We start from the raw sequence: 16,263 nt of genomic DNA, 5'->3' as shown, positions 1-16,263 counted from the left end.
AATCCCAGAAAGGGTGTGTGGAAGCAGGCTGAGGAGGTCTCAAATGTAAGACTAAAGTGTTTGTATTTTTTCCTATAGAAGATAGAGTGGCCCTGAGGGTTTTTGAGTCAAAGAGTACATTGTGAAGATCAAGTAGTCCTCTGCCTGCAGCATGTAGTGGAGAGAGGAGAGGCTGGTTGCAGTGAGACAAGTCAGGAGGCCATCTACAGGAGTCCAAGTGAGAGTTGAGGAGGGCCTGAACTACATAGTGCCCTTGTTAGTAGCAAGGAGAGGACAGATGTGAGGCATTTTATAAGAGTAAATTCAGTTAAGACTTGGCACCTGAGTAGATGTGGGGATTGAGAAGAGAGGGGGGAAGAGTAAGGAAAACTCCGAGACTCCAAGCTTAAGTAGCTGGGAAGATGTACCAATGAGGGAAATAATGAAATTGGTGTGAGGGAAAATCATGGAGGGAAGGCAGCTTGAGTTTTGGGCAAGATGAATGTGATGCACTGCTATGATACCTTGGTAGAGTTATGTAACAGGTAGGTAGAAATAAAGGACGAGAGCTCAAAGAGAGAACCCTATATGTAGGTTTTTAAATTGTCATTGAAATCATGATAGCGTGTGAGAGCTAAGGGAAAGGGCGTAGAGATAAGAGAAGGCCGAGGAAAGCAGAAAAGAGGAGTGGAAAGAGCATGGTAAACATGAAGAAGGCTGTGGAGCATTTAGACAGGTAGGAGGAGGTGGCAGCCAGCACCCCCGCGGCCCCAGGGTGCTGCCAACACAGCTTCTTGGGTCTGCTTTGTTAAAGGAAAGCAACTCAGAATGGGTTAACAGGCTTACTTTAATCAGTCAGATATGTATCCTTTAGGGGAAAAAGGTCAGCACCCCGAACTTCAAAGTATACAGGCAGAATTATCAAGACAGAAACAGATCAAGTAGACAGTTTTCCAAATTGTCCAACCATTACATCCATACCAAATCAACATCTGGGTTTTTCAAAGCCAGGGGGGCTCTCAACAATGGCTTCCCAGAGTCCCATCTGATCAAATCACAGAACTCTTCTCAAGGTGAGCCCCAAAAGAAAGCCTCACATCAGGGCTTATATAGCCTTCTCCTGGCTCAGAGAATGTAACAACTTTCTGGACCCACTGGCCAATCAAAAAGTATCTACTGAAAAACAAGCCTCCCACCCCAGGCTCCAGGTGCACTTTAGCCTAGGGGCAGGGAAGATCTTAAAAATTTACATTCCCATTACCGAGGAGAACCAGGAGAAAATAGTGTTAGGCCAAGGCAGAAGAGAATGTCAGAACAGAGAGAAGAGAGAACCTTTGTTTCATGCTCCAGAATTAAAAGGGGTGAGAACTGAGAAAACAATTGGAATTGGTAATGGGGAAGAGTGAGAGTGTGTGTGTGTGTGTGTGTGTGTGTGTGTGTGTGTGTGTGTGTGTGTGTGTGTGTGTGTGTACAGAGAGAAAGAATATATATATATATATATACTCTAAGAAATTTTACACACACACACACACACACACACACACACACACACACGCTCTCTCTCAAGCATAAACAAGTATATCTGGATGAACTGAACATCTACAAGAAACCCCATTCCATCATTTTGTGCTCTGTGGAGGATATTTTGCATGATGGTTGTAAACCCCTTTGGCATGGGAGTGTGTGTGTGTGTGTGTATTTTTTGTTGTTTAGTTGTTTCAGTCGAGTCAAGCTCTTCTGGGACCCCCTTTGGGGTTTTTGTGGCAAAGATACTACAGTGGTTTGCCATTTCCTTCTCCATCTCATTTTATAGATGAGGAAACTGAGGCAAATAGGGTTAAGTGACTTACCCAGGGTCATACAATCAAGCTAGTAAGTAAGTGTCTGAGGCCAGATTTGAACTTAGGAAATGAGTCTTCCTGACTCCAGGCCTGGTACTCTATCCAAGCCCCCTAGCGCTTGTGTGTGTGTGTGGGGGGGGGGGGGGGAGATGTCATTCATTGCATTGAAATCCAGAGTTACTCCTTAATGAGGTCCATGACCATTCAAAAGATAATGGACTAACAGCATTACAGAGAACAACTAAATGGATAAAGAATTATATTTTTAGACTATGAGATACATTTTGAAGAGTAATCCATTGAATTTATTCTGTCAGGTTGAATAGTCGCTACAGACTGACAATAAGTTTAGTTCAGAGTCATAAGAGGGAAAGAAAGCAGACTAAATTGCAGTTGGGAAATTGTGCAATATTGTCAACGATTGTTGACTTCCAGATTCCTCTTTTTATCAGCATTATTCTGTCAGTGCTTCTGTCTAATATAGTTCTAGATTGTGCAACACCATGGTCTCCTAACATTTAAAGTTTTTGATAATCCAAAAGGTAATAGAGAGGTGCTTAGGGTGGAGGTATGGGAGTGGGGACAAGTAGTTTGCAACATATCGATCATTTGTATATGAAGGGCAAAGAGAAATCCCAGAAATATATAATAAAAGGAGGTAAAGATGTGACTAGATAATCTATGATAGAGGAGATCCAAACTGTTAATAGCAACATAAAAAGATGCAGAGACTCCTTAATAATTACAGATGCAAATTACTCAATAGATAACTTGCATTTAATAGAATTGTAAAAATATGAAAAATAATAAAATCCAATATTGGCAGGGTGATAGCCTTAACATATTTTTATTGGAACTGCAGCATGGTGCAAACATTTTGGAGAATGATATGGTAATAGAAAAAGTCATAAAACTAATACTGTCTTTCAGCCCATTCGTTCTATTCCTAGTCTTCAAAAACATCATAAGAAGGGGGGAAAAGACGCAGTCTCACCAAAATTCTCATAGCTGTTCTATCTATAATAGCAAAAATTTGGAAATAACATGCCTGTCCAGTAAGAGAATGACTGAACTACTCAGTAATATGTTACCGTGTTTCCCTGATAATAAGACCTATCCAGAAAATAAGCCCTCCCCTTACTGTGTAAGATTCCTCTAAAATAAGCCCTATTGAAATTGCTACTGTAGTGAAGGTGATCCCCTGCGCTACACGCTACATTACGGTACCCTTGTATGTACCGTCCCCCCCCATGAAACGCACGCCGCGCTCTGAGCTGCATCCAATCAGAGCTGCAGCAGTGAGCGCGTCATCCTGTTCTGTATTGAATTCATTATTGAATAAAGGTACATTTTTTTGTTCACATTTACCTGTTTATTAAAATTGCTATCAATGTTCATTAAAATAAGCCCTCTGGTGTTTTTCTGTCCAAAAAAAAAATAATAAGACTGTCTTATTATCAGGGAAACACGGTAATGATAGAGTATATTAAGATAACAGAACTTTATATTGCCCTTGAAAATGACTATGAGGGGCAGCCAGGTAGCACAGCGAGTAAGAGCACCGGCTCCAGTGTTGGGATGACCTGGGGATTGAATCCGGGCTCGGATACTTAGCACCACACCCAGAAATAACTGGCCGTGTAACCTTGAGCAAGTTACTTAACCCCAATTGCTTTAAAAAAAAAAAAGAAAAAGAAACACACAGTGAAATAAAGGAGGCACCTATATTTGAGGTGATATAGCCTAGCAGAATTGGTAGAATTTTAACTGTATCCACACTGGATAGAGTTAGGTAAAAAAAAAAGAAAGGAAAAAAGAATCAAAGAGGTAGAAGTAGAACCTAGACTGGCCTCGAGGCTGACAGAATGAAAGTATTTTCTTTGCCCATTTGTTAATTAACTTGACTCTTCCCTTTTTAAAGGGTGAAAGTTTGGGCTGAGGTTTTATTCCTTGGTTCATATATTTATTTGGTTGATTGTACTGACAATCATTATGCTTACAATTTTTTTTTAAAAATCCTTTAAAGACATAGTGGAAGGCTTCCAGCTTGCAGGTAGATACTTTCTGGAGAGTATGGGGACATAGAAGAGCATCTCAGAATGCGGATCGTGAATGCGTTGCATTGGAGAGGGGAAGTAGCTACATTGTTGAGGTCTCAGATTCACTGATGTGTGAAAATGATTGGAGGATGGGGTAGCTAGGTGGCACAGTGAATAGGGCATTGGCCCTGGAGTCTGGAGGAACTGAGTTCAAATGTGACCTCAGACACTTAACACTTACTAGCCATGTGACCCTCGGACAAGTCACTTAATCCCAATTGCCCTGCTCTCCCGCTCCAAAAAGCAAAAAAAAAAAAGATTGGAGGACAGAATCAGAAAATGACTGAAGCATTGTAGGAGAAGGTTAGGTGACAGAATTCTTACTTGAAGAAAGACACATCGGATGGAGCAAAATGCACATAATGACTAAGATGAGGGCCCCAGACCATCTTCCTTATATTTATTCTTCTTTCCAGGGCTCATTTGACTCCTGTTCAATAAAATGTTCTGGTATTATTAGTCATACATTAGCAATTAGAGGAAAACTTGGGGAGATTAAATAATTTTGTATGGTTTGGGTGCATACCATACAAACCTTTTGAAGTATTTTGAAAGGTTTTTAAAAAGATACTATGAGAAAGGGTTTCATTTTAGTTGTTTCTGTTCTCCCTTTTGGTTCTGTGGTATATTTTAAATCAGTTTTTTTACTGAACTATTACCATTGGGAAGTTAACAATTTTCAGTGGGGAAAAGAAGAACAAACCCAAAAGACAGATTCTCAAGCCTTTGTGCAAAAGTTGTGAATATCAAGAAGAAAACTGACAGTTTAATGTTTAACTCCTATGGATTTTGTTTTTAGATTCTTTTTAAAAAGGACAAAACAGAAACACTAGATACATATTTCTAGAAATGTAAGTTGTAAACAACATCATTAGCATTTTGAATATTGGGGAACTTTAAAATAATTTCATATTTATTTCTCATGACAGAAAAACAAAGAATATGTCAGCATTGCCAGTGGAGGATTTATGGGTAAGTTTAAAATTTCATTTCTTTACCTCTGGAATATTGGAAGGGAGGATACCTAGAGTGACAGCAGAGAGTGATGTTGGATGGAGAATTTCATCAGTCACTGAGTCCTGGGGTCGGCTAGGTGGCACAGTGAATAGAGCACCGGCCCTGGAGTCAGGAGGACCTGAGTTCAAATCCAATCTCAGACACTTGATCCACTTACCAGCCGTGTAACCTTGGGCAAGTTGCTTAATCCCAATTGCCCTCCAAAAAGAAAAAAAAATCACTGAGTATTTATTAAATACTCATTATTTTTGCCAGATACTGCTAAGTACAGGGGATAGAAGACAATAGTGAAACAATCCCCCCCTTTTTTTTTTAAAGCAATCAGGGTTAAGTAATTTGCTCAAGGTTACACGGCCAGTTATTCCTGGGTGTGGTGCTGAGTATCTGAGCCCAGGATTCGATCCAGATCATCCCGACACTGGAGCCAGTGCTCTTACTCGCTGAGCCACCCGGCTGCCCCTACGTAATTGGGGTTAAGTAACTTGCTCAAGGTTACACGGCCAGGTGTTTCTGGGTGGATGCTAAGTGTTTGAGCCTGGGATTCAATCTCCAGGTCATCCCAGCACTGGAGCCGGTGCTCTTACTCGCTGTTGCTACCTGGCCACCCCAACAATCCCTTCTCTCAAAGAATTTTTATTGTTGTTGTTCTACAGAATGGAGCTATGGTTTTGCAAAATTATTTTTCCTACCAATCCTTGCTTTTACTGGGGATTAATATTTCTTTTTTAAAAAAACTAATTGACTTTGAAAGTTGCTAAATTGTTATAGGAAAGGCTGGCTTGACTTTTCCTTCCATAAAAAGCAGCAATAACTCTCCCATGAATTCTTTATTTTATGTTGTAAAGTAATTTATTTGAGATTACCTATGGGCAGCTTATAAGAACCAGAAAGAGAAATGTAGAATTCACCAGAGTTGTGTTAAAATCACTGTGATGCATGCATGGCACATGGGACAGAAAGTTAGTGGGAAGAGGAGGCTTTCTTTAAATTATGGGTCTTACTATTTTACTATTTTCTGCAGAAAGGGGATCATATGTACATAAAGAACCAATTTTGTATCATATTTACTTAGTTATGTGATAACTGTGTCTAAAAGTGTTTGATACTTCAGTTTTTATTTTTGTTTTTCCACAAGCACTCCAGCAGCACTTAGCAGACATAAATGTGGATGGACCAGAAAATGGATATGGCCACTGGATTGCTAGCACCTCAGGTTCCAGGAGTAGTATAAATTCCTCTGTTGATGTAAGTGTCTGTATACAGATTGATTCGCCAAAGCTAGAAAATTGTCTAGAATAGAGGACCAAGTATTAACAAATTCATTAAGTAGTTTGATTATGTTTACAGTGAATAATACTCATTTAATCATATGGTAATTTGTTTTGATAGAAGTTTTCTAATTTTGTACAGATATATTCTTAGTCCGTTTTAGTCATTACCTTGAATGGAAGAAAAGTTTCAGAAGTTTGTCTTCCTTTTCCACCCCACCAATAACCTATTTTTTAAAATAAATAGTCTAATAAACCAGGGTGGCCAGGTAGCACAGCGAGTAAGAGCACTGGCCCCAGTGTCGGGATGACCCGGGATCGAATCCAGGCTCAGACACTTAGCACCCACCCAGAAACATCTGGCCGTGTAACCTTGAGCAAGTTACTTAACCCCAATTGCTTTTAAAAAAAATAATCTAATAAACCACTAGATTGAGAAGAAGAGGCTGACTCAATTTTCAAATTCAAATGCTCAGTTTGCTGCTATAAATACTCAGCATCTTTTGAGAGCTGAGTAGCACTTTTCTCCACCCACTTTTCTAATAGCCCTTTTTGGCATCCCAGACTCCTAACTTGAGAAATACCGATTAAAGACCTAATGGAAGCCCTCTAACCTTCTGCTCCAACAACTATCTAAAAATAAAAGGATAAAGTTAGTAAGAGAATGTGTTATGTACATTAAAATTTTTTATTTTTTTTGCTTTTTGGAGGGTGGAGGGCAGGGCCATTGGGATTAATTGACTTGCCCATGGTTACACAGCTAATAAATGTTAAGTGTCTGAGGCTGGATTTGAACTCAGGTCCTCCTGACTCAGGGGTGGTGCTCTATTCACTGCACCACCTAGCTTCCCTCCCCCTCCCGCCTCCCCCCCCAATTTTTTTTTTACTAAAGCTACTTCAACCAAAGCATTTGCAAACCAAAAAGTAAAAAGACTTTAGTTGGATAAGGAGATTGTTTTCAGTGTTAATTTGATTAAGTTTGGGGTTTATACATAGAAGCAGACATTTTCGTTATATCTGTGTATTTATTTAATTTCTAAAGAAAAGACTTGAAGTAAGAACAAATACAGTAGTAACATGTAAAAGAAAAAATGAATTGGCCATGTTAGTAGTAATCTTACCTTTTTACTCTGTAGGTTAGACAGACCAGAAGTCAATAGACTTGAACTGTTTCTCATTGAGGGAGGAATAAATTTTGATAGCTTTAGACATTTATACTTGATTTTCCATCTTCCTTTTAAAAAGTTCATATCTACATATCTGAGTCAGGAATTTGCTCGCTTTTGTGTTTTAAGAGACGTTTAATCCTTAGATCAGTTCTTTTCTTACAGGGTGATTCTCCTAATGGTTCAAATGATGGGCGAGGAATGAAATCATTGGTAAACAAAATGACTGTTGCTTTAAAGACAAAATCTGTGAACGTCAAGGAAAAAGTTATCAGTTTTATTGAGAATACATCAACTCCTGTAGACAGGTAAGGTTTTTTTTTCAATAGAATTTGAGGTTATGAGAGGAACATGGTACAGTAGAAAGAGGACTGGATTTGTGTCTTGGATAACACTTAAACCTATCAAAGCCTCAGCTCATCTGTAGAATGAGGGAGTTAGATTGGATTACTTATAAACTCCTTCCAGATTTATATCTGTAAGACCTATAATCTATCATTGGTATATAGATATACTTCAGTCAGTGAAGATACTCCAGAAAAGTTGTTTAAATACATTTTTATTAAGTGATCCTACTCCACCAAGTTCTACATATTATGTTTCATGGAATAAATTTCAGCTCCAAGTTCATCCTCTCCTTGGCAACAAAAAGAGGGATTGTGCATGGGATACCCACTACACAAAACAGTGAAGAACTAAAGATAACTAGAGAAATGTTATATATTAAAATCTTTTAAAACTTGAAAATGGGGTAGATAGGTGGTGTAACTTTTATACATTAAAATAATAACACCTGCTACAATATGTACATATCACTAGTAGATACTTTTCCACTGTCTTATGGGCAGTAGAAAGAGTCCTGGCCTTTGGGAAAATGTCTTTGCCAATTCTTGATCTAACTCTCCTTTATCAGAGATTTGTACTAAGGATGTTTAACTTGCTAAACAAAAACACAGGCTTACTCTTTGGAATTTGTGAGTTTAATTTTTCATAGAACTTTATTTATAGGATTTAAATAATCTCAGATAAATAGAATGGGAGAAAGTAAATGCTCCCTCCCTCATTTATCACTCTTAATTGTTTTCTTCAAAATTTTTGTTAACTATAATGTACTTTGTGTGATTTTGGAAACTTGTCTTTCAGTGTCCTAATTAGTTCTTTGCTTTCTAAAATCCAAAGTTACTTTACAACTTTGAACCAAAAGGATTCCTTTCTTTCTGTTAGAAAGACTCATATTCCTGAGTTCAGATGTGGTCTCAGACACTTAAAAGCTCTGTGACAAGTTCGCTTAACCCTGTATGCCTGTTTCCATATCTTTCAAATGAATTGGGGAAGGAATTGGCAAACCATTCTAGTATCTTTGCCAAAAAAACTGAAAAGGGATCTCTAAGAGTCAAACATCACTCAAAAATGACTGCAGTAATAAATTGGAATGTGGGGGAGAGGGCATTAGTCTATTAAAAAGTAAAAATTAAATTTACTTTAAAAAATACATATATTAAATTTAACCAAGTAGCAACAAAACTTTGTGTCTCTTGGATTTTTGTTTGCATTTATAAATTATTTTATTGATGGCCTGTTTTTGTATAGTCCAACAAAACAGGTCAGCACATTTCCCATTTCTGAGAATGTATATATCAATCTGTACCTCTAATCCAGCACTTCTCTGTTCAGGAGTGGAAGGTATATTCCATTATCAGTTATTTTGAAGTCACTATTGTTTCTTGCTTTGATTAGAGTTCTGATGTTTGTTAGCTTTCTTCATATTATTGTCATCATATAAATTATTCTTTCTGCCTATTTTGGGTCTGAATTAGTTTGTACAAGTCTTACTGTAGTTATCAGAATCTTCTACAACCATTATTTCTTCTATTATATTCCCCAAATGATAGGTAACTGTTTTTGCATGTAAAAATGGCTGTGAAAGAACAAAAAAGGACTTATTTCTAAGCAAACTTTTCTCTTGAAAATATAGGCACTTATGGGGTGGCTAGGTGGTACAGTGAGTAAAGCACCGGCCCAGAGTCAGGAGGACCCAAGTTCCGTTCTGGTCTCAGACACTTAACACCTGCACAAAAAAAAAACCAAACTAGCTGTGTAACGTTGGGCAAAACTTAACCCCAATTGCCCTCCAAAAAAGCAAAAAAAAAAAAAAAAGAAGAAAATATAGGCACTTAATATTAAGTTTTACTTTCCATATCCATGAAAATTTGAATCAGGTAACACAACAATTTGAATGTTAGAAATATGGCATTTCATAGAAGTGTATTATTTTCTGCAATAAATGTAAATAGCAGCCAAGATTATTGTTTTACTTTCATTAATGAAAAATAAAACATCCATGCATATAGGGTGATGGATTGTATTAAGGTTATTCTGGCAGATCTGGATGCTTAAGTAATGGGTCTCGTGGTTCTTCTGTTCTTAAGAGTCTAATCTTTTGACGTTAGTTAGTTTACAACTTCTGGATATATCCTCAGGTGTAGGAATGCAATTACTACCTTGCATATGTTAGTTTTAGCCAAAAATCTCTGGGGATATGGTTTGTCTTTTGAGTAAATAAGTTATCTCCCTCCTCAGCCCTCCCTTCTCCCCCTCCCCCATCCCTACCCAGAATGTCTTTTTTCTAGTGCATTCTACTTGAGAATATCAAAACTCTTTCTTCATAATGATTTCTTCACATGATGATATGTATTGGAAAAATTAATAACTTCAAACATATATAGATTTTAATTTTTTTATAATTGTTTTGTTCTGTCCTCTGCCTTAATTTGCTATAGAATGTCTTTCAATCTTCCTTGGCCAGACAAAACAAGTACAGAGCGGTAAGCCATGGATAGAAGAGTCCAACTAAGCCATGCTTGTCTTTAAGCATGATTCACACTGTTTGTAAGCATTAGTTACACTGACATAACCTGAGATTCCAGGTAGCAGTTTAAAAAAGCTAAATTTTTCAGTAGCCTCTTTCATTCTGCTTTTTGATTGTTTGTCTAGTGCTGCTCTTTGGGCTGTATTAGCTTGGTGCTTTTCATTTTTTACTTCATGCATGCTTCTTTGGTTTGATTCTGCTTCCTTTTATACCATCTTCTCTTGAGAACTTAATTTTTCATGAAAAATTTGCATTGAAGACTGAGTACTCTAGTGTGATCATACATGCCATCTTTTGCTTTGAGATAGTGAAAGCATGTCGCTTACAGGAAAGTGAAATATGAGAGAGAGAGACAGAGAGAGAGAATTTAAAGTACCAGCTGATAGGAGAAATAATTGATAAGGTATGGTCTCAGCCTCTTGAAAACTTATAATCTAATATAGAATCTTAGAGTTGGAAGAGACCTTCTAGGTCATTTGGTCCAGCCTAGTGTCAGTAGAAATAAATAGCTTTTAAGAAATTTGGTTCTGCCTGTGGCTGATCGTTGTTTTTTTTTTTCTATTTCCATTATATTATTTACCCTTTTCTAGAAATTTAGAGTTTTATAATAATAAAGCTTACTACTTATGTGAATATAAACCAGAGGATTGACTCTTTTCTCTGATTGTATATTTTGGAAGCTAGTTTCCTAATTTTTCTAAACTTCACATTTTAAAGGTGTTCTAGCATACATAGTACCAGTATAAAATAATTCTGAAATGCTCACCCACCCAAATCTATTCCTAGAGAAATCACTTTTTTTTGAGAAATCATTTCTTTTAACAGTAAAATTTGTATTCTTCCCCAACATATAGTCATCTTCATTTTTTTCTTGTTATGAAATATTATTTTAGTTATTTAGCTGAGCTTTATTCTTCCCAAAGTGTGAACTAATTTGTCATTCAATACTCCTTGTCCTTGTTAATTTTTCCTTTAGGTCTGGGAAATCTAACACACATATTTATGTAGGGCAACTATCTCAAATCTGGAGTTTGAGCAAAATATAATTTAGATGAAGTGAAAACAGGAATTTTCTTTCCATCTTTGATGAAATTAGTTAAAAATTCCTTCCATTCTGATATTCCATTAAGATGTTGGGTTGAAGATTAATACAGATTCATCTTTAAAATTTACCCAAATTATTTTGTTGTATTTTTTTCTTTGCAAAACGTATTTTGACAGTCCAGAAAAAGAATTTGTTTTTGGATTGTCAGTGTTACTCATGCTTATTTTCTGGTTGTTACTCATGTAAACATTTTGTTGGCTTTTAAAAAATCATAATGGCTTAATCAAAAGAAAATCAATGCTTCCTATTTTAAAAAAATATATCAGAAGGTCTTAAAACACCTTATGATATAGGACTTAAACCTTGGCTTTGGGCAATAGCATTTTCTTCCCTATAAGAAAACTGACAAAAGATTTATGAATTATTTGGACTGAAACATGTATTTAAAGCCAAGAAAGTGTGGTATAGTAGAAAAAGTCCTAGTTTGGGATCGAGGACCTTTGTTTAAATCCTAACTCTATGCTTATTACTTATGTGACAGAAAAAAACTATTCAATCTCTCAGGCCCTCAGTTTGCTAATCTGAAAAATGAGGGGTTCATACTAGATGATCTCTAAAGTCTCTTCTAGCTCTAGATTGGAGCTTTTCATTCTATGATTAGATTTTATCCTTGAAGCTATCTTGCTAATGTGGATTCTACCTCGATAAATTTATTGGGTGAAGGAAAAGAAAGATTTGCTTTGATTTCTAGATCACTTAATTTGCAGATCATTTAATTTGTCTACAGTTCCAGCTTTATAAGATATGTTGTTTAACCTGTCTTGTGGTTCACCGGAGCTGTTTTTATCTAGTATTCATAATCTGCTGTATATAACCTGATATAAACCTAATATAAAATTTCTTTGAAAGGAAACAAGAATAGCTGTACACTGAGAAATGATCAATTCCCCCACTCCCATGTGTGATTATACTTAGTTCCCAGGGTGTGGGTAAAGCAGCTATTGCTTTAGCTGTTACTGATTAGTCCATTGAGTCTAAAACTGAATCTGTGCTCCTTGGAATGTGATAACATACCAATTTCAAGTTTGGGGGACATCTGACCCACAATTGAATCAATATTATACCTACTTCCCATTGGTTTCCTATTCAGCAATATGTTGTACATAGTCTAAAATATAAGCCTCTTTGGGGGAAAAATAAGAGACTAGAACACTGGTTTTCTACTTAGAGCCTCATTTAGGGTGCTTGTTAGAGAATTATCCACACACAGTTAAGAAAACTAATTGAAGATCTGAATAATCCAAATTTTTCTACACAAGAACATCTTGCAAAATGTGATATAAAGTGTGAAGATCTAGAGTGCACATTTATATAAATAATACTTCTGATCTTTATTTTAAAACCATGACGCAGCTTCCTCAAAATTGTGGACTAATTTATAGTCGATGGAGTGTTTTCATTTTGCTTTGATGGCTTACAGAGATAATTTATATCATCAGGTACACACACACACACACTCTTCAGAGGTAATTTTCATCCTCTAGTGTTCATCTAGATTGTATACACATTAATTTGTCTCCAAAATAAATGAGATTGTAGCTGGGATGTTTTGAGGGAGAACCTTAGCCTTCATAGTATCTTTTTTATATCCATAAAAAAGTTTCTAGAACAAAAAATAGTAAACAAAACCAAATTTTCCCAGGATGCTACGATTTTTCTGTTTTAGAAAGAAAAAATTCCCACTTGGCTTTGTTGTCCTTTGAACCTTTGGTTCCATTGTCACAAACTTGGGATTGCATTTAGAAGGAATGTTTAACTTGTTTAAATTTCATTCTTACACCTTTGAGAACATTTAGTCTAGCAAACAAACCCTATACTCCACTTTCACTAACATAGTTTGCTTAATCTACTTTCAGTTTTGACACAGCTTTTCTGAAACTATGGGCTCTTCTTGGATGCATAAAATTCGTATTTGCTTGCATGTTAAAATGGTGTTTGGGGAAAACTTCGCATGACAGTTATCTTAAACTGTTATTTTCTTTTCCAAATTCCATAATTACAGACATGTGAGTAGCAGTGACAGAGTGGGCAAACCCTACCGTGGTGTGAAACCTGTGTTCAGCATTGGGGATGAAGAGGAATATGACACAGGTACATCCACTCATCTGTAGAGTACTTCTTTTTGCTTTGGAATTCTTTAGATATCCACACACACGACTAAGTACAAATAATAGCTCTGTACTACATAATATACAGCAAAATTGGGCATAATAAATATGGGCATAGTATGATTCAAAAGTTGGGAACAGCTGGCCCAATGCTTTGTTTCTTCTAGCCAACAGATGACAACCAGCTTTGATATCAGGTGATTGCTATCATATGTGCCCATAGCAGTAATTACTTTAAAGAGCCACAAGGTGGAGGTGTTGCTTCTTAAAATTCTAAATTTGTCTCTCTAACTATCCATCTACAACATCTCTGTTTTACTCTTTTCAGTTCATTTCAATTCAGCAAATATTAGAGATCTACCTAGTTAGTCAGTAAATATTTAGCACCTACTAAGTGCCAGGGACTGTGAATTAAAAAAAAGTAAGACTGTCATTACATGTAAACATATGTCCTTTGTGCTGAGCACTGTAGTAGGTGTCGGGGGATAATGAAGTTTAGATAAAATATGGGCTCATGGAGCACATTCTAGTCAGGAGATGTGACATATCCACAAATAATTATTAGGGAACCAGAAGTAAATAAAAGAGGTGAAAGCAAAGAGAATATGTTCATGTACTAAAGGAGATCAGAAAAGGTTTCTGAAGGACATAGGATTTGAACTGAACTTTCAGAATGGGTAGATAACAGGTGTGTGTTTGGCAAGTGCTAGAGATGGGGTGGGAGCAAATGAAATTGTCATATGTAGAGAGAGAAAGGAAGAGGGCTAAGGGCAGAACCTTGGGAAAGACAAATGTTACAGGATCAGGAGAAAGATCCAGGAACAGTGAATGGTGGTCACACAGAGACTCAAAATGAAAAACAAAACTTTATGACTATTAGAGCTCTCCCAGTGTAGAATGAATTGCCTCAGGAGGATGGTGTTTTTTCCATCACTGGTGCTTATTGATTAGGAATATTTTAGAGTTCAGGTACAAGTCAGACCACTTGACTTCTGAGGTCCTTGTCAACTGATATTATGTAATTCTTGAGGGCATCCAGAAGTAGGGCAGTCAGCAATGTCAAATGCTTTAGAAAATCAAGGAGAATGAGGACCTAGAAAAAGGCTATTGGATTTGTCAGTTAGGTCCTTCATGACCTAAGAGAGAGAGAGAGAGCAATGAGAGAGCAATCTCAGAAAAGTGCTGGCAAGTGGAAGCCAGAGTACAAGGGGTTGACAAGGCAGATAGGTATTGAGGACGTGATAGCATTAAATTTAGACTATTTTAAAAATGTCTTATTGGTCTTTTTTTTAATATCACTGTCTGATTACTTTTTCCCTACTCCACCCAGAAATCCTCCTTTTTGACAGAGAAAAACAGTTGAGTTCTGATAGTATATGCACCATTCTGGACTCAGTCCACCACTTAGAAGAGTGAAGTATGTTTCATTAGCCCTCACAAATCTGTTGGTCATTCATTATTCTGAATTCTGATGATGAATAGCATTTCCATTTCCATTATTGTGGTCTTTATGTATATTATTCTCTCGGTTTTTCTTTATATTAGTTTATACAAGTCTTCCTAAATTTCTCTGAATTCTTCATAGTCATCATTTCTTATGGTGTATTAATAATATCCATCACATGTATATACCACACTCCCCTTCCAGTCCTTCCCTCTTTTTCCCCCATCAATGGCTGCCTGCTTTGTTTTTGGTTTATGCAACCATAAAAAGTGCTACTCTGAATATTGTGATATATATGAATTCTTTCTGTCTGTTTATTGTTTATGACTTCTTTGGTATATATGCTCAGTAGAGGTATCATTGATGGACAGTTACACTTTGCTTGTATAATTCCAAATTATTTTCCAGCATAGTGCCGTAATGCATAACTTCACCAAGAGTGAATTAGTGTGCTTTTCTTCTCCACCCTCCCCTCTCCCCCCCCCCCCCCAGTCTGGTATGGACTACTTACTCACACAGCTTTTTTTTTTTTTTTAAAGATGCTTCATTGTGAAGAGGAAGAGAAATGTAGGATGATAGAAGAGATAGAAATAGAAGGGAGAAACATTTTTAGAATTGATAAGACTTGGACATGTTTATGAGTAGATCGGAAAGAGCCAGCAGAGAGGAAAAGGGACTTGGAGGGAAGGGATAAATAAGGCCAACAGCACAGGCAGGGATAATTATTTTGGCAAGCTGTAGGGACACCTTTCCCTCTGAGATGGTAGGAAGAAAGAAGATAAGCGAAGAAGCTTTAATTTAGGAAATTGAGGGAATTCTTATTAGGTGATAGTGTTAATCTTGATGAAATAGAAAGTTAATTTTTATGTAGTAGTTTTATTTTTTAATAGATTTTAATGTTATCTGCTCATAATTTTAGAGGTACTTCTCTTTAAAAACTTAAAAAGTAAATCGAGAATTTTTTCTAACTTAAGTGATTCTTGAATATTTTTTTTTATTACTTTTCTAAGGTACTATCTATGGCTTTTGATAGGGGGAAAAAATTCCTCTCCCTGCAGTAGAGAAATGTACCTGTGGTTGCATAGGCTTAACCATGTCTTTACAATTTTGTTACATGTATTGAGTTAATTTACTTCACACTATTTTTTGAAAATTATATGGTAACTTTACATAAACTCCTAAAATCTTTTAGTTTAGAGAAGTGTTCATTAGCTTTATAAATTTTTTCACTAGATTTTCATCCCAAAATGCCATGTAATATAGCATTAGTTACCTTAAGAAATATTATAGGATTATTTTTCAGTCTTGTCTAATCAAAGTACTTTTGACATTTCTCTTTGACTAGAAGTAGTATGTGACTTGTCAAA

At 36.5% G+C, this 16,263-nt stretch overlaps 1 protein-coding gene across 2 annotated transcripts in view; it reads left to right on the top strand.

Annotated features, from left to right (window-relative positions):
- Nucleotides 1-16,263, top strand: part of TBC1D23 (TBC1 domain family member 23) — a 377,925-nt gene that overhangs the window by 356,666 nt on the left and 4,996 nt on the right. The window contains exons 13-17 of one of the 2 annotated variants that reach the window (XM_069065354.1): nucleotides 4,849-4,891; nucleotides 6,072-6,181; nucleotides 7,536-7,678; nucleotides 10,151-10,195; nucleotides 13,347-13,435. In XM_069065354.1, coding sequence (XP_068921455.1) covers nucleotides 4,849-4,891; nucleotides 6,072-6,181; nucleotides 7,536-7,678; nucleotides 10,151-10,195; nucleotides 13,347-13,435 — 430 coding nt within the window. The remainder of the gene's footprint in view (nucleotides 1-4,848; nucleotides 4,892-6,071; nucleotides 6,182-7,535; nucleotides 7,679-10,150; nucleotides 10,196-13,346; nucleotides 13,436-16,263) is intronic. The other variant, XM_069065355.1, reaches the window with a different exon arrangement.

This window comes from Petaurus breviceps, unplaced genomic scaffold, assembly GCF_028583685.1.
Source record: "Petaurus breviceps papuanus isolate PSGF00001 unplaced genomic scaffold, PetGlider_PUasm1.0 90683, whole genome shotgun sequence".
In the NCBI taxonomy this organism is placed as follows: domain Eukaryota; kingdom Metazoa; phylum Chordata; class Mammalia; order Diprotodontia; family Petauridae; genus Petaurus; species Petaurus breviceps.
Note: the sequence above shows the minus strand (reverse complement) of the source record. Positions and strands in the feature narration are given on the sequence as shown.